The following is a 19,426-nucleotide window of genomic DNA, read 5'->3' as shown; positions in this document are numbered from 1 at the left end:
TTGTTCCTCCAGTTGTGGTTTCTGTAACGTAATCCTGTCATGTAATAATGTCTGTATGTGCCTGATAAATATAAAATGAACAGACTGTATAAACACGAGATAAGACCCTCCACCACGGGGAGGCCTGAGGTCAGAGTGAGGGCTGAGTGCAAACCCCTGGACGAGGTTGAGATGAGTTCACGATAAATTTGACCGGATACTGGATCCAGCTGGAGGTCAAAGGTTAGTGGGTCAGTGTGTCAGACTGGTTATGGCCTGATGCTTCTCATGTGTGTGTGTGTGTGTGGCACCAGGGGACCTGCGATCAATTATTTGGATAACTAATTATATTGCTTTGCAAATTACTCAACGGCAAAAGAAGTTAGTTAAATCATATGTCATGTCCTTTCAAGTGGAACGTAAACACAAGTAAATCAGACATTTAGAAAGTAAGTATCGACATTGTCACAGTCGGATAAGCAAAGGAATAAATGGCTGCAATCCATTTAGCGGTTTCAGTCGGTATGTTTACATCACATTAGGAAAAAACTATTATCGCGTAAGAATCTGGCTTTTAAAAGAAATGCAAACATGTTAGTCCAACTGAAATTACGCTTAATCACCTGGGCAATGTAGTTGGAGCCAGACTATTTTCAGTCAGACCAGAGTCAGACTCCACCTGGAGCCTGGTTGCGCTGAACATGCGTCATTGTTCCCATAGCTTAAAACGTGGAAATAATAGAAGGAGAAGTTACACAGAAGAATACGGCAACAAAAACATGGTGAAATTCAGGCTCAGTCCACCCCACTACTGCTCGTACACTGAGACAAGGATCCTTGTCCTAATTGAACAGCATATTTGAGCCACAACCAGAGGTGGACTTATTGTAAAATGACAAAATGAAGAATACACATCATGAAAATAAAGCAACTTTTAAATTACTATATCAGCCTAGGGGTCATTTGTGTGATGTGTTGTCCAACCACATCAGTGAAATATCAGTTGTCATACAGAGAGGGAAGATGCAATATCATATAAATACCATCATAAATACCACACTGGCTGTCTGTCATTATTTGTAGTTTTGTATCATTTGTGCAAAAACTTTCACAGTACAGCAGCCCCTATGTATTAATGTTTGAGTTTCAAAGATTTAACGCTGTGCTTACTAACCATTAAATTAATAATAGTGTATGCACTGCATATACTGTATGTCATGGTGCAAGTATTGATTCTAATGTAACTGAATGAAAACATCACCCAGCCACAGTCTGGAGGTCGTATAATTTTCAAACTGGACTTGTTTTCGACCCATATGCTCGTGTCCAAGTGTGTGTGTGTGTGTGTGTGTAACCGCCTGCGATTCAACACAAACAGACTTCTCATTAGCATGACAGTATCTTGAAAAATCTCCGTGCCCCAGTAACAGCCCTCTCCGAGTGAGCCAAGTCGATGACGGAGCGCTGCAGCGCTGTCATTAGACTTTACACAAGACCTGATTAATTGTTACAACTTGGGGATCGACCCAACTGTCTTGCTGAGGGGAGTTAAATTACATTTGTGATAATACACAAGTTAAAAAAAAAAGAAAAGTAAAAAAAGACACACATGTGAGCCAGGAGAGGGAGTACAACTAAAACAAAGCAGTTACATAACCCAATGCACTCAAATGTGAAATGGTGCTTTCTTTATGAGGTCACACTGACAAAAACTAATCCTCTCTCCTTAAACTGCGTAACCCCCTCAATAATCAAGGGAATGGCAGACTTTTTTTTTTTTACAGTGACAGAATGGCCGAGGTCTTGCATGATGTGTTTCTATTATGAAAAAAAAACTCCTTTAATAACTACAATAAAATAAACAAACCAAAACCATAAGACCATATAAAGAAAAATGAAAACTTTTCCTCTGCTGTAGTCATAAATAATCTATGATATGCATTCATGTATGTTCATTATTAACTATACTGTGTGTTGCAATGTGCACGTCAGCTGGGGAGATAGTTGCCCACTCCCACAGGAAAAAGCTGAAGCCAATAGTTTGGTCACCAGGGAGGAGACGAGGGTTACTCATGATAACATTTCCATGAACAAGCAGTCCACCCCCCCTCCTCAGTGGGAGCTCTCTTATCAGTCCATGATAGGAAAGAATAAGTAATAAATACACGCTGAGATCTGGCCAAATGAAAAGTGTCAGTCAAAAGAGTGCATTTATCCACAGCCCAGAACAACTGCTGTGAGATCTGCTGTGCGTGTTTCTGTTACGCATCAGCCAGCCACTATCTGTGCCTGCCTCATGTATGACCTATGATAATAATCCGTCTGTGCCTCACCTCTGACCCCAGAAAACTAAACCAGGTGTGTGTGTGGTGTTAGCACTGAGGGGGGGGGGGGGAGGAGGAGGCATGAATGTGTTTGTGTATGGAGGACCTCATGCTCTGCTGAGTGACAGGTCTGAACTGTTGCTGGTACCACGGGGATGATGTTGGGGTGTAAAATCGAAGCAGGGGAGGGAAGTCTGTCCGATAAGTTTTTTTTAAATTTTCTTTTCCTACAAACCAGCGTATTTTTGTCACATGTTCACTGTCCAGATCGTGCACTGCTGAGGGAATAGTAGCACATACATTAAAACATGATGTCCTCATCCTGGTGAGACATATACTCTGAGCAGGTGGCACGTGCGGTTGGTGATCAGTGCCAAGGGTCACGTGCTGGTTACAGCTCCCATCGGACACGCAGGCTGCCAGGTAAACAACCTGCTGAGAGGAAATCCTGTCTGTCAAACACCAGCAAGACTATGACGTCAGACTCCTGACCCCGGAGTCAGCAAATCGTCCCCCCACCCAGCCATCCTTTCACAGAGTAATGTCCCCCGTGTGTGTGAGTGTGTTCTTCTGAAGAATTAAAGGTCTCAATTACTACTACACTACAAATTATGGTCAAGGGGACAATCAAAGCATGGCACACATGAGTAGACACCACTGTGACTGACAGCTGGTATCGTCCAATAGGAGCCTGGATGCTGATTGATTCACATAAAGGCCACATTATACTTCTCCGACTGCGCAATGCGTTATCTGACTGCGTAACCACGGCGACCCCTCTAGCCTTCATACTCCTGCGTCGTGGACGGATACGCGCTGCAATTTCCCGCCCGATCAGTAGGGGTCGCTGCGCATGGTTGTTGTGCTTTTGGCTATTGTGAGCAATGGCGTCCGAGAGAGAAAGACTGTTTTTTTTCTGTGTCACGGAACGCAGTTTTAATATATTTTAAGGCGAGAAATTAGCCATTTAGAGTCTAAACATGTGCTGTGTGTATTAAGATATGACGTATTTATAGTTTAGCAGCGACGTTGTCGCCGGTGATCAGCTCCGCCTCTGTGGACGCTCGGTGCGCACTGTGAGCCGACAGTGTTATCTCGGCCTGTCCTGAGGACCAATCGCAGCTCTTGTCGTCTCCATTGTCCCTTGACGGAGTGACGGACACTTAAAAAATATTTCATGCAGTCGGAGACGACGCAGAAGCTCTGCGACAGGCTCTGCGTAACTTACGCAGAGCACTTTACGCAGGAGTATAAATTGGGCTTTAGGGTCACAGGGCCGCTGGTTCTAATCCCAGTTGACATGGACTGAAAAGCAGCGCACACCCTGGACAGGTCACCAGTCCATCCCAGGGCCCACAACTATTCACTCTCACATTCTTTGGGACTTTTTCAGTAAAATACCCCAAGAAAACCCCTGCTCACACGGGGATAACATGCAAACTCCATTCACAAAGGCCCTATGGTCTATCATAATGAATACAATGGTTATAATGGGCACTGATAAATAACATTTGAAACAAGTCTACAACATCAGTTTTTTTTACACAGAATTGGGGAATCAAAGTATATGATGAAAAGTGCATGTTTGTACCTGATTTTACGGCAATCCGTCAAACTGACTAAAAAAACTACAACTGTCCTCCTCGTGGTATTGCTGCAACAAAGTTTGGAGATTTGGAGAAGTCAGTAGAATTCATCCCCTGGGAAAAATGAATGTCTGCAACATTGTTTTTTTTTTTAGATGTCAAGATACTTGACGGACTAAGTGAAAACATTGACATGGGAAAAATGCTGTCAGATGGACAGAAAACATCTTGCTGAGGGACTTTAAAGAGCACAGTGATTTACGGAATCTCGCAAAACAATATAAAAGAGTGAGAAAAAGTCATTAACGCATGTTTCTGTTGTTAAGTCATTAGTCAGGTCTTTTGTTGGCCAAGAATGATCAAAGCCCAGAGGGCCTGTATTTATGAGAGTTGGTAGATATGGTAGCCATTTGTGAGCTTTGTGTGCTTGTGTATGTGTGTGTTATGAGTGCCAATATAGTGTGTGTTGTGTATCTGGGTTCAGGCCCAGATTTATCACACTGTGGACTTGATTCAAGGCTCCCACATGATGCTGTTTTTTTTTGTTTTTTTTTGTGCTTTTGTGTCAGTGCTGCAGCAATGATGTCCTGTGATCCACTGCCAGACACACAAACAAAATGTGTGTGTTTGTGTGTGTCCGTGTGTGTGTGTGTGTGTAGGCTCTCACTTTTAAAGCGTGTTTAGTTTGGACTGCGGGCTACAGCTGCACATTGCCAGGAATAAAACAGTCCTGTACGGTTAGAAGAGGCCTGGTGGGGGTCCCAAGTAACTGATCTCAGTTCAGTGGGTGGTAGTAAATGGTTTGATTAGTTTGCTGCCTCAGAGCCACAGTAGAACCATGAGATTCAGCATTTTATTCAAATGCCAAACGCTGCCCTGCTGCAGAGATATGTCAAATTGTCTGTCTGAACTGATGGTCAAACAACAAACGCCCACAGGATAAGAATGTTTCCCTTTCTTTCACGTCCCTTTTATCTGTGCTCCAAACCCCCTGATGGGTCTCTTCAAAGAAGGCCAGACCTCCACCCCAGCAGCAGCTTTTGGTCTTTTACCTCTCCTTTCACTTCCTCTAATTTTTCCTTCCCTTCTTCTTCTCCCACTGTCTCTGGCCTAACTCCTTCCTCTCATCCTCTGCTTGTGAGCATATGGAAATTTTGTTATGTGTTTTTTGTTGTTTGTGGGACTCTCCCTCGGTGTTGAGGTAGACATCCTTCTGTAAGAGTGTCGTCTGGTGCCTCCCTGGCTGCTGACGCTCCCTTAGACAGAGCTATTTCAGAGCTGCAATACCGGAAAATACACACACACACACACACACACACACACACACACAGTCCTGAAAATAGAGCCATGGACTATGATGCCCTTTAAGAAGTCGCTCAGTGAGGATAGAATTTCTGAATGAGATCCGGTTGAGTGTGTGGGAATGACTTGATGAAGAGAAAGAGGATCGGACATCTATCCATTCATTCATCCATTTATAGGTGAAAAATAAATGGGAGTAAAAGTCGGTCAGCCTTTGCACAGGAGCCATTTTGACAGGTCACAGTAGGAAAAATCACAGGCATGAATAATCCAACTGTCACACTGCCTATGACCAACATGACCTTAACAGAGCCAGTGTTAAGTTCTGATCAGCCTCAGTTGAGTGAGGGTGGTGAAGGTGTCTGATGTTCATCACATCACCGGATGTGTCTCAGAAGGTGTTATCATTAAAAAAAAAAAGGAAAAAAGAATTGAGGGTACAGAGGCCCAGCGGGATGGCTCTACACTCTTATAAGGGTTCCTAAAGTGTCCTTCTACAAGGGTTGAGGTTCTACCTGGAACCATTTGCTTCTGAAAAACCCTTTCCCGAAGAAAGGGTTTTTCAAGGGTTCTTGGTAACACTAATGGTTCCAGTAAGAACTTTGATCCAGAGAACCCTTTAAAAAGCCTTTCCCAAATAAAGGGTTTTAAAAGGTTTCTTGGTGGAACCCTCCAAAAGGTTTCCAGGTGAACATTTATAAAAAGGTTCTACCTGGAGCCAAAAAAGGTTCTCCTACGAGGACACCGAAGAACCTTATATGGTTCTACTTTGCAATTATATTTCTAAGCGTGTATGGTGTGAGAGTTGAAAGTGAGCCAAAACCAAAGTTGTGTGACAGAACCCTCCAAGCTGAACGACTTGAAAGATCTGAACACTCAAAAATAAAAGTGCTAAGTAGAACCATATAAGTTCTTCGACTTGTCCTCATAGGAGAACCCTTTTTGGCTCCAGGTAGAACCTTTTTATAAAGGTTCCACCTGAAACCTTTCGGAGGGTTCCACCAAGAACCCTTTTAAAAACCCTTTATTCGGGAAAGAGGTTTTAAAGGGTTCTCTGGATCAAAATGGTTAGTGTTACCAAGAACCCTTGAAAAACCCTTTTCCCGAAGAAAGGGTTTTTCAAAAGCAAATGGTTCCAGGTAGAACCTCAGCCCTTGTAGAAGGACACTTTAGGAACCCTTATTTCTGGACCTGCAGTGTCTCTGTGGGTTTATCAGTATATGGGTGACACATTAGCATTATATATCCTGTTGTGTCATTTAATGAAGACAAATGAGGACACGGTGTTTGACAGAGTTCAACAGCAACTATTTAACCCACACACTCACATGTGCAGTACAAACACAACAGAACACACGGCCAGTCTGTTATTACAATCATCATCCTTCCCTCTGGCTTGTAGTGAAATGGCCTGGGCTTGGTCCAGACTGGTGCTGGTCCCCTGAGGTCATCTTATCAGCTTCCCCACCTGGTGCATCCTATACCTCTGCCCCAGAATAGCAGCTACAGAGTCTCATTGTTGTCCTGCAATGGCAAAGAAAGCTTTGGAAGTGTTGGAAGTTTGGATGTGACTTATTTACCTGGACAAAGGCCACTTTTCACTGAAGAGAAAAGCATGTGTGCTCCTTCTGAAGAAGTGTGTGTGTGTGTGTGTGTGTGTGTGTGTGTGTGTGTGTGTGTGTGTGTGTGTGTGTGTGTGTGTGTGTACTTCCAGGATCTACATGTGCAAAGCCTTTCTCACAATGGACAGCATCAAATAATGAAATAATATTCTAAAGCCATCACTCAATGATCTCGCTGCAGCATTTTAACACCCAGAGAAAGCCATACATAATTCCCCTCAGAATATAACTGGCAGTATTCTGAAGCGCCTCAGGACACAGTTGTAGTCAGGATGAAAAGGTTACTCTGTGCAGAGGTGAAATGTACAGTATGGGAGTTCGATGATGTCTGAGTGAGTGTGACACAGTGTGGTCCTCACCATCTGTGTCTCACCACATCCAGAGAATGTTATGAAACAGGATCCTGCACTGTATATAGGTACAAACCCAAGAGGAAAACACACACCCTTCAGCATCCTCATCTGCATCTCAACAGATCCTGTTTTTAGGAGTAACTATATAGGGTATCACTAATGTGCAAGCACACACACACACACACACTGCTGCCAAGTAAAGGAGGAAGGAGCGCTGTTGAGAACCTTTAAACAAAAGACATTTTTAGAAAGGTCCTCTTGAGCATGGAAACAAAGGGGGGAAGTGACATGACGTCGCACAGGGGGGAATTGGAGGGTCACCGGTGACTTGACAGACACGCCTATGGAGCAATCACACACACACTAACACACACACATTGATAAACACAGTCAAGGTCAGTTGTTCTCAAAATAAACCACTTCCTCATCTCTCGACTTATTTGCTGATATTAGAATCATCAGGATGTTTGGAGTCCACGTTCATTCAGCAGAGTCCGCAAGAAGCTTGCTGTGTTTTATCAAGAGATGTTTTCATGATCCACCTGCAGTAAACTATGATGTCATATGGAGGGAATATTATGTAAATTCCCTCTGCAGCAGACAAGCCGACAAATGTCAAATGATGTGGCGTTGCCTCTGTTGCTGGAAGGTTTTAACCAGGAAACTATTCTAATGTCTTTGGTTGTAGCGTGGTTTTTTTTTCCCCCCACATGAGCCACACACTCGCTGTGACACGCTCCACTCTGAATGGATACTGTTGTGTTTACAGGAAGTGTTTACCAAACAACCAGTCCACTTCCTTTTCATCTAAACATAGCACTGGACGGAACAGAATAGGACACAACTGGAGGGGGAAATAGATGTTCTCATAGATGCTCTAAAATTATAACTAATGCATGTGGGGCTAGATATGCTTAGTTTGACATGAAACCTGTCAACCTTATATTTGTGTGTTAAATTATTACAAACTGAATGAGGCAAACTGGTGAACTGTCCAGGGTGTCGGCCTATGAGATTGGCCCAATGCCCCCTGTGACCCTCGTGTGAAGGATAAAGCGGAATGATGACTGAATTATGAATTATAATTATCGCTTTGCTCATTTCAACCAAAAACACAGCAAGTGGTTGATATGCACGTCCGTAGACGTGTAAATAAATAAGATCATTTTCAGAAATGTGAGCTCACATGTAGGCTATCTATCTGTGGTTTACATATTTAATCCTGGTGACTGGATTGGATCGACTCCCAAGAGGGTATTCCAGCCTTTTTTTCCCCAAACAAAATCCCCTCTTCAGTGCATGTTTTTTTTTTTTATTTAAAGAAAAAATTGTGACTCTATACTTTAATGCTTGTGAGAGCGGTGCATGATCTAGAAATGGTTGTGTACACAACTCACACATCTGGTGTAGGTTAGATCTGTTACAGGGCGCATGGATCTCAAAACCAGAGGGGGTAAAGCCATCAATCATGCCTGCCCCCCTCTCCAGTTTTCTCTGTCTTCAAGATGCTCGGGGCTTCTATGGGGAAACATATTTGTGTTTAATGTTACAGTAAATGTAAAACTGATGCTTTTTTTTTTTTTTTTAACTAGCGACATGCTGGTTGAATTCAAAATCACAGATTAAACAGAAACTGATCTACAACATCATCATCATCATCATCATAATCCTTTGAACAATATGAGGTAATCAGGATAAGCTGGACTCTACTTAGAGTAAATAATGAGATTCAGTTACAGTACATGTGATTTGCAAAAGGCAGTATAAGTGCTTCTGGGGGAATGTGTAGCTGCTGCACACACACACACACACACACGAGAGAGAGACAGCGCTAATAACATTTTCTCATTGATCCAGATGTAAGGCCATATGCTCCCTAATTTAATATTTGGACAGCCCCTCTACAGTGTGAGTGTAATGGTAGATTTGGCTCTAACAGCATGACACGAGTTAGACACAGGGAGGGCAAGTGTCAAATGTAATGAACAGCTACTCACTGCAAGAGAGAGGGGAAAAACAAGGTTTCACACGTCGGTCTGTAAACTCAATAGAGTCTTTTGATGACTGATGAGGAAGAGGCCATGTGTGGGAAGTCTTTCTGTGGAAATTGCATTTGTGCATTTTTGTCTCGGATTTTATTAAAGACACCTCTTTCCACAGTTAAACATCCAGATCTTCCTCTTTTTTGGTAATGCAACAGTTGAAACGTTGACCCTTCATTTTTCACCCTACTTCTTCACTTGCTATTTGCCACATAATGAAAATATTTTCCCCTTTTTGGTACTGTATGTCACATTATAAACAAATAGAAATGTTTCAGATTCTGGTTTTTAATTATAGCATATTTGCAAGACAAGCTGAGCTAAATATGTACAGTATAATATATGCTCAGTGGGCATTTCCTAACCTGTGTACCTGTTTAAATGCCAGGAAAGCTCCTTCACACAATTACTCACATTCAAACATCACTTTCACTGATGTTGACTCTTGATTTTTAATGTGTTTTTTTTTGTTTTTTTTAAAGACCCCCAGCATGACCATGGTTTCTATAGCACCAGCAGCTTCAGAAACACATTGTTTTTTTACGAAATATTCTGGGGGTTCCTCGATGGGAAAAGGAGGTAGATCATCAAAGACATTGGGATCGTTTTTTTTATATTATAATTTACAATGTGATTATAATAGAGCTTTTTGCTACTGAATATAGGCTAGGGACAGTCATTATTAACTGAGAATGAAATATTATAGACTGGACAATGGATGTAGCTGTGATATATCCAGGTTAAAGAAATAGCTAAACTGGCTCAGAAAGTCATCATTTTCTGATTTGGATTTTTTTTATTTTTTTTACACAATTGGAAGAGAAACAGGGGAGAGTCTGTGGTTCACCAGTCTATCAGCTAATCAGCTTATCAGTTCAAGAAAAGAAACAGCTGGGCCTTTATTGTGCAATCAGAAGATCTGTCACAAATAATCATGTACAACTTTATTTTTCAGTTACACAGACTTGGCCTTTCTTGCGTTCTGCAATCACATTTCAAATAGTACGCTTGCTATTTAAAATGACCAATTTCCAAATAATTTTATCGCACAAGCTGTTAAGGAAATGAGAACACATAGAGAGCTCATTTCATTCCGTGCCTGCCTACAATTACAGATGACACAGCTAAGATGGGGCTAATTTCCTGTTTCTGAATGTCTTGTCTCAGTTTGGGAAAACCAAGGCCCTCATACCAAGATGAGTCACTTCTGTCTTTTATGGCTCCAAGACACTTATTGTTAATTTGGATCAGTTAATGCATGAAAAAAATAGAAAAACACTTTTACACACACACACAATCCATACCATGGCTCAAAAGGCCCTTTATGAGGACATTTTAAATGATGTGACAGCTGTGAATTACTGGCACTTTATTCCCGATAAACAGGATGTGACTTCTTAAAAAGCCACTGTCTACACCAGGGGTCACCAACGTGGTGCCCGCGGGCACCTGGTAGCCCGCGGGCAGCCAATACGGTGCCCGCGGGCTCACTTCACTTCACCTCACTTGCATGTATCCGTATGATCTGTCAGTAAAATATCTTTGATATTGTTTATAAAAACTGGTAATCGTTAGGAGTAAGCAGGAATCCTGGAAGGAATGTGTATGCAGTTGAATGCATAATATTAATCATTGAAATGGTAAACAAACAAAAAAATATTATATGGTAGCCCTCCATATTATTTTTTACCCTTAAGGTAGCTCTTTGTCTCAAAAAGGTTGGTGACCCCTGGTCTACACCATCAATCCCCCTAATTACTCAAACATGGTCTTAAATGTCTTCGGCAATATAAAGCTGTACATGAAAATGCTTTTATTTTGTAGGTTACACGAGCATTTTTTTTGACTTACAGAGAATTGAACTGAGAAGCCTCTGCAAAAAGAGGAGTTTGTATAGCAGCAATGTTATGTTTTAAAGAAGTTAAATAGATTGGTATACTGTATATATGTACATTTGCATAAGTATGTCAATAATTAAGTTATTCTCTCTCCTTTTAGCTCTGCTTTGGTCTGCACCAAACCCTTAAGAGTAAGGTGAGGCACCAGAAAGCAAACCCCTTGACTAATTTAAATGTAAAAAATGTATTCAAAGGCAACAAAAACCAAAACATTTTATGTTCTCATGATTATGTGAGGCAGGTGCAGGACTTGTATGAGGACAGTGAGACAGTGGCGAGGTGTGTAGTTGGAGTGACGGATGGGTTCAAGGTGGAAGTGGGATTACATCAGGGATCAGCTCTGAGCCCCTTCTTGTTTGCAATGGTGATGGACAGGTTGACAGATGAGGGCAGGCAGGAAACTGAGGACTATGTTGTAAAGTGTGGTGAGAGTATAGGGGACAGGTGGGAGAGTCTGGAGAGGTGGAGGTATTTACTGGACACAAGATGAATGAAGGTTAGTCGGAGCAAGACAGAATATCTGTGTGTGAATGGAGTAGAGGTAGCAAAAGTTGATGAGTTTAAATACCTGGGGTCGACCATCCAAAGCAATGCACGGCGCACAAAAGAGGTCAAATAGAGTACAGGGAGGGTGTAATGGGTGGAGACGAGTGTCAGGGGTGATGTGTGACAGAAGGAGAGCAGCAAAGGTGAAAGGGAAATGTCTACAAGACAGCAGTGAGACCAGCTATGACGTACGGCTTAGAGGTCGCGGCACTGTCTGAAAGACAAGAGGCAGAGCTGAAGATGCTGAGATTTGTGTTGGGAGTGACCAGGATGGACATGATTAGAAAAGAACATATTAGAGGGACAGCACATGGTCGAACAGCTTGGAAGAGAGTAAAGTAAGAGAGGACAGGGTGGAGTGCAGAGGATGGATAAATATTGAACAAAGTATGTTGAAGACTGGGCAGGAGGAAAAGAGGAAGACCACAGAGAAGGTTCATGGATGTTGTGAAGGAGGACATGAGGACAGTTGGTGTAAGAGGTGGTGACCCCTAAAGGGAGAAGCTGAAAGAAGAAGCAATTTTACAATTATACAAATTTACATAATGGGTAAAGTGTCCAATTTTTCACAGTAAATCCTCTGACATGTTGATCCAAGATAACTTTATTTGTCCTAGGGGATCCTCCTTGGATTCATGGCATTGCTCCTCTTTTCCTGACATACATGTGAAGAGTTTTGTGTATGAAGTGTCCTCCCTGGTGTGGTCAGTATCACTGTGAGTCCAGATGAAAGAGCTCTGATGGCTCCGGTGCCAAAGAGTCTGAGTGGAGTTCTAATGGGGGGTCGGGGTCTATTAGCTGCGAGTCCATTTAGACATGGTGCTGGACATGAAAGCAGGATGCTTCACTTCACACAGAGTGTCAAAAAGGGGAACAAACATCAGAGGCACACGGGGAGACTAGGACAGAATGAATATTGTTTTAATGTTTTTTTTTTGCTAGTAAGAATTTGTTTGCAAACTCAAGAATCAGAATGGCAATTTTTGACCCTTCGCCACACAAACCTATTTGACACATGAAACTACAAAAAGAACACTATTGACATTTCATAACTTTTAAAGGAAAACACTGGAAAAGGAACACTGGTCTTGGCACATGAAGGCCTACTTTGAAATACAACACAGAACTATGTAGACCTATTTGTGTCCTTCCATTATTTGTGGAAAATTGATCAAATAAAAAGTGACCCACTTTGATCCAAATGACTATTTACTCACACAATACTTCAAACACAAGTTTGTCAGGTTTGGGGAGATTTTGAAATATCACATCTGACGTAGACATAGGATGTGATGCATATTTTTAGTAGCCCATATATTGAAACACTTTTATTCCTCGGCTTCATCTCAGGGGGGCTGAAGAGTCCTGGAGCCACAGGTTGCAGACCCTTGGTCTAGACCCATTCATTAGAAGTAGAGGGAATGGTGACTTGGTGGTTTTGTTGGGTCTCCTAACAGCTGAACTCTATATAATGTAGAAGATGTAACATTCAATTCATATTTTTAAACTGAATTAACCTTGTGCGACTATGACATGCACTTTAAATCATGGAAGATAAAAAATTAATGTTAACCAGGATCGCACAGGGCCTCTGTTCCTGTAGAGAGATTTGACTCAGTTGTTATTTCTGTCACAGAAACATATCCGGACACCCTGACTCTCCGACCTGCTGAGAACGGCAGGACTCTGTCTCACGTCCAAAATATGTCCACACCGATGGTTCTGTGCCACAACTCCATCTGGTCTTGTTTTACATTTGTAATAATGGACTGACAGTGAGGACATTTCACCACAATCAGAATAGATTGCGTTCATCTTGTGTTCCAAGAACTACATGCGTGATCGGAGTTGGCTTTTGGGTTCCAGTTTCAAAGAGGTGAACTGTGACATGCAGGGCTTTTCTTGCATCCTCTCGTGTGTGCACGGTGCATGATGAAGGTGTGAGCAGCAGAGTAAAGGATTGAGGTAGTTGAAGTTTGACTCAGTCCTTCAGATCTCACATGTGGCTCATATTTGCAGCGAAATACCTCCCAGATCTATTGGCTGCTTTGAAATTGATGTAAACAGAGACCTTGCTGCCATTTGTATCAAGCCATGTGACTGTTTCAGTGCTTTACAGGAGGTATTTAAATGTCTCAGTGTGCAGTTATGAGGCATGTTATCCCAACACAGCCTCTGTGTGTAAAAGTGGGAGAAAAACCAAGGATAAGAGAAACATTTCACAACGCTGCTGAATTTGTTGACATTACCCAATTAAATGAGATGCAGCAAGGCTGAAAAACAGAGAAACAAAATGTGGTTTGAAAATGGCTTCTTGAGAGTCCTCGTTCACTCCAATTCATGAACACAGGCAATATTTTCCCAAACTTTGTGCTCAGTTACACAACAATGGTGCGGCACGCTGCCATGCCCCCGGTCTCCATGCTCCACTTATGGGGAAAATAGTGGTGCAAGTGTTGCAGCTGATGACAGACATGTATTGATAGCTGCTCAGTCACAACTGTGGGAATGTCCTCAAGTCTGTCAGAGTGAATCAAATGAAGGCTGCATCATTTCAAAATATCTGAGCCCCTTTTGTGGAGTTTGGTCTGTGCAGTCATTTCCAAGTAGTTGTGTATTTAGATGCTTACATGGATAAGATCAAGCCACAGGGTAATTCAGTTAGAACCCCATGTAACCGATAACCTGGTACTACATGTGACATATGTTAAGGCGTCTCCAATGTATCGTCTGTGCAGGCAGGAAGAGGATTCCAAGATAATTCCATAGTTTTGCAGAGCAATCACTGCCTACCATGAGAACCATGATGTACACTTTAGATAATATACAAATTATATAATAGTCAAAAGCTCAAAATGGCTGGAGTAGAGATCCTCAGAATTTAAATACAGTCAAGCGTGACCTTGTATTGTACTGAGGTTTTTCATAAAAACTCGACTTAATCGCCATAGTAAAAACAATCAACATAAATACACAACAAGGGGCCCCAAATTCTTCAAAAACGACTATTTTCAATGCCAGTAAAGGAATAATCAAAGGAACAGGAGTGTGCCTTATATAACATGAAAGAGGGCATCTTGCTCATGTACAGTATACATACACAAACAATCCTAATTGGTAAAAGACATGCTCCGTTTTTAAAACCATGAAACCATCCCTCGCAGACTCCCACCATGGACATGACTGATGCATGACACTTCAGAGTTGAGTTTCCACACAGAAACAGTGGCACATGGGAACACTTTAGGTTTGAACTGGAAATACATGCGAAAAGATGATAAAGAAATGCTGTTGCACTGACAGCCATTGTTTCACGGGATACTATCTAAAATCTACACTATAAGTCAAAGGGCTATACGTCATTGTTGACGTACATTTCTTTTGTTTCGCTGCTTCCGTTTCTCCACAGGCAACACTATGGAAAAAGAGCTCTTTCTTTTGGAAATATGAATTAAGAGAGTGGAGAGGATGTAAGCTTGTTTTGATTTCTTTTCAGAATCAAAACTAAATTAATCAGGATGTATACTTTCCTACATCTGTCCTTTGCCATCCGCCTTGTTGTGAAAACCACAAGCACTACACTACATTTCAAACTAAATATGATAAGTTTCCACAACAAGTCATTTTGTGTTGTTTTCTAAACGGAATAATATAGGAAATGTTTACCTATGATTCGTTTGTAACCTCGTCCACTTGGTTCAACTTTCTTCTGGCACTTAACATTTAGCTTTTAGAAAACAACACAGAAATCATTAAATGGCACTGATTTTAAAGGGGAGCTGAGTTAATGGCCCAAAGCCCTGGACAAAGGCAGGGAGAAGTAGAGATGGAAGGATCACAGTGCAACAGAAAATAATGTTACAGTATGAATAATGAGATCCCTCTGCACTGGGGCCTCAACTGAACTAATGACAGAGACCTGTTTTACATTAAGTCTTTCGTAAACACACACTCAGGCATGAACCTACACTGAGAAACATATACACACACACACACTCAGGAGAGAGGCCCCAATCAGCTGAGATAATGCACTGCCCATTGGCAAGAAGAGCTGTGGGACAGTCAATGTACAGGAAACAACAGAGGCAGAGGGCAGCGCACACATAATCACTCACTTACTTTTACTTTGAATCGTCATGTGGGTGTCATGGGTTTTCCTCTGTAGGTCTCATTCTTACCAGGATTTTTATTTTCTAAAAAGGAGACTCAAACCTGTTTCAGCACTAGGTCATCTTTTCATATTCAAGATATTTAATGCAACTATACAAATTTAAATCCTTATCGTAGTGCAGGTCTGCCCTCTCCTGTCAACTGCAGAGTCAATATTGAGAAAGCAGTAAACAATTGCACATTATGCACATCTTAGTTTATTTAATTTAAAAAAAAAAACAAATCTCCAGTTTTCAGTGTCAGTATCTCCAAAAACACAAAATACAATAGTTCACCTATATCAAATGTCTGCATTTTTACAAAAAGTACAAACTTAAAACTCAATCGTAACTTATTGGAATATTCAGCTGTACTCAAGTACAACTCAACAAAGTAGTTTTTAACAACATCCATCCATCTTCTACCGCTTTATCCTCCATATGAGGGTCACGGAGGGTGCTGTGCCAATCTCAACTGGCATAGGTAATATTATTATATGCATTATAGTATATAATCCATCCATCCATTATCTACCGCTTCATCCTCCACCAGAGGGTCGCGGGGGGTGCTGTGCCTATCTCAGCAGACATTGGGCAATAGGCGGGGTATATATATATATATATATATATATATATATATATATATATATATATATATATATATATCATAATTTCTTAATAAGTTTTAACAGAATGTGATGCTCAGACGAATAAATCTGTAAATAAAGGACACATCATCTGGATGTAGACTTCAGGGCACTAATTCTATGCAAAATGTTTTGAGTGCTTACTTGTATAGTGTACTGGTACAAGAGCCTGCCAATCTGCTGAAATTATATTTCGTTATCATTGGATTAGTACACTCTGAAGGTGGTTAAGCTGATTTATTCAAGATAAAAGCTCATGTGCAAAACACCTTTGATATTCACATATGTCTTCGCTGCATGTCTACTGCCAAAAAAACCCCCCCAAAAAAAAACCTCAGTCAAGTGCTGCAGTACTAATTCGTGAGCCCTCAGCGGCTTCCTCCTTAGTACATTTGAGGTGTCAAAGTGGCTCTGACAGTTTGTTGTTTCAGTCTCAGTTAACATCCTGCCTGCAGCTCCTGGCGACACTGGCAAGGAGAGACTACAGTGGCTGGGTGAAAGAAGGTGAGAAGGTACCATTAATTTCAGCCTTCATCTTTGTTGTTGTCGTCGTCGTCCTCATCGCTTCTCCAGTTTCTTGAATCTGGCCTCTGTAAAGATGCATGCAGTCACGGAGACGTCATCACTGTTTTTATAGGCAGTACTGTCAAAATATTAAGGAGCTGTCTATGGTATTACAGCACCATCTGCTGGTCAACCTGAAGATGCTTTGCATTATGCCATAACATAAGGCACCACAGAGGTGATATGTGAGCAGATCTTTCTTTATTTTGTCAAATATTCAATTAGTTAATTGGTCTATAAAATGTCAGAAATGTTAATACTATATCAATTAATTAGTTAATCAATTATCAAAATAGCTGGCAATTAACTGAGTAATCAAGTAATTGGTGGAACACTACATTTTTCACACAACAGCTCATACACTATACTGATAAAAGATCTGAATTTTTGTACATAATGGCTCTTACCCAGCTTTTTGGAGTAGGCGTCCAGTTTGTAAGCAGCTTGTTCAAGAGTAGACACTTGCTCTTCAATCTGATTTATTTGGTCCAAATAAGGCTGTAGGCTGGCATCTAAAAGGTAAAAACATGTACCGTACAAGAGTTAATAATATACTGCATTAACCAGAAATAAACAAAGATGCATAATGATGGTGCTTTTGCTCGAAACTCACATTTGTTGTTGAGATCCTGCAGGTTACGGCTGATATTGATACTGATGTCCTTCATTTCCATGTACTTCAGACTGGTTAGCTTGTTCATGTTCTCCAACAGACGGTAATCCTCACATGTGGCTGAAAAGTTAAGCAGATTTATGGAAATCTGTAGAATTCAGAACGTTTTCAATGTTTCAACAGCATGGTTTCAGGCACCTCAACTATTAAGATATAGAAAATATAAGAGGTTAAATGCAAAATATGCATGTAAAAAGAACTACTTGAATTAATATGACATGAACATAACATATTTGAAAAACTTATACAAATAAAATTCATAAAAAAACATAATAAAAATATTTGATAAAAAAAATATAGAATAGAATACAGTATACATAATGAGGATATACATGAAAAAGAAATTACATAACACAGAGTAGTGTTCTGACTGAGCAGATGGGCTATAATGACAAAAAGGTTCATGTAAACACATTTGTCCGACTAAAATTTAGGCTACTTAGTCAGACTAACATACCTGGATAATATGATTCATAGTCCTGCAAGTATGTGCTTAGTGTATATATAGCTAATAGAGAGATTCAGCACCACCTACAGAGGAGGAGTCAGACATACACAGCAAATTAACCGATTTTCTCCTCTGCACGTTTACATGGACTTGGAACGTTGCACGATTCCCTGTTTAAGGTGGACTGTGGCAATAGCTCGATTAAACTGTGCATGTAAAGATTAAGCAGTAATGCTTACACACTGACTGACCATTTAAGGTTAAGAAGGACAAACAATGGATACAATAACTCTGGCCAAACTGTTTATTCCTCTGTGCTGTGGTTGTGTTTGTGTGTGTTCAGGAAAATGACATGGAGAAATAGTATTACACCTGTGAGTTCTCCTTGCAGGAAGACGGCCATCTTTTCAAACATATCAGAGCACAGTTCATTGATGTCGGGCTCTGCAGGCTCCACAGCCTCCTCTGCTGTCTCCACACCACCATCACCTGAACACATCATACGGAGCAACAACATAGAAAACAGCACATCACTTGAGTTGAAAAAATAGGTAATCACAACTAAAACACTTCAATACATATTTGAGTAAAGTAGCATCCACACGCTGATGGAAAATAAAAACAACTTTGTTGTTGTGTTGTTAGCATTAGCACGCTGCGGAAGCTGCAAGGAAACATGACTTACTGTTGAGGGGCTTCTTGGGAACTTGCGCCGGGCTGCTCGTTGAATCCTCCGGGCCTTCAGCCTGACTGCTGGTGCTTGCAGTCGGGTTAAGAACCGCTGAATGGGCCGCTGGTGCCCTGGAGATGCTGTCCATTGCAGTAGCTTCGTCCCCGGCAGCAGCCATTTTGTTCCTGATTTGACTTTCTCATGTCACATGAGTAGAGAGTTCACGTGACACCGCCCGCCACTATCTCTGCACGCGCGCATTGCCACGCCCTTATATTGTTGATTTTCTCTCTCTCTTTAGCTTAAATTTCGTTGATCGTTTTTAATAGAATTTAATGGAATAAATCTATAGAATTTGAAGACCCGTGTAGTTTTGATTCATTATGTTTTACAACTGTGTACGAGTGAATTAATAGCTACAATATCAGGCAGTTATAACCTTATTATACGACATTATTTGGTTAATCAACAGGAAAACTCATGTGTAATAGCTAGTGTGTGTGTGCTATAACATACTTGATAATTACAACAAATTCAGGTTTTCACAATTGTCCAATAATTGTTTAAATAAATAAATAAATAAACATCAGAAAATTAAAGTATATAAAATAACAATCATTTAAA

General features: G+C 41.0%; 1 protein-coding gene across 1 annotated transcript; it reads right to left on the bottom strand.

Annotated features, from left to right (window-relative positions):
- Nucleotides 1-16,023: 16,023 nt before the first annotated feature.
- Nucleotides 16,024-18,996, bottom strand: bloc1s2 (biogenesis of lysosomal organelles complex-1, subunit 2). The gene is made up of 5 exons (XM_083888006.1): nt 18,818-18,996; nt 18,505-18,621; nt 17,625-17,744; nt 17,419-17,523; nt 16,024-17,037 (listed from the first exon to the last, which is right to left on the bottom strand). The coding sequence occupies exons 1-5, from the start codon at nt 18,978-18,980 to the stop codon at nt 17,006-17,008; spliced, it is 537 nt and encodes a 178-aa protein (XP_083744132.1). The 5' UTR covers nt 18,981-18,996; the 3' UTR covers nt 16,024-17,005.
- Nucleotides 18,997-19,426: the final 430 nt, after the last annotated feature.

The sequence above is a fragment of the Microchirus variegatus genome (genome assembly GCF_963457635.1).
Source record: "Microchirus variegatus genome assembly, chromosome: 4".
NCBI classification, from domain to species: Eukaryota; Metazoa; Chordata; class Actinopteri; order Pleuronectiformes; family Soleidae; genus Microchirus; species Microchirus variegatus.
The sequence above is the reverse complement of the archived record's forward strand: the minus strand, read 5'-3'. Positions and strand labels throughout refer to the sequence as shown.

Bases quoted from the DNA above. Each gene is read 5' to 3' on its own strand.
- bloc1s2 (XM_083888006.1), bottom strand. From the start codon at position 18,980: ATGGCTGCTGCCGGGGACGAAGCTACTGCAATGGACAGCATCTCCAGG. The intron at 17,524-17,624 runs GTGAGTTTCGAG...TTTACCTTTTAG, and splicing joins GCAGGATCTCAACAACAAAT to ATGCCAGCCTACAGCCTTAT. The intron at 17,038-17,418 runs GTAAGAGCCATT...GCATCTTTACAG, and splicing joins CGCCTACTCCAAAAAGCTGG to AGGCCAGATTCAAGAAACTG.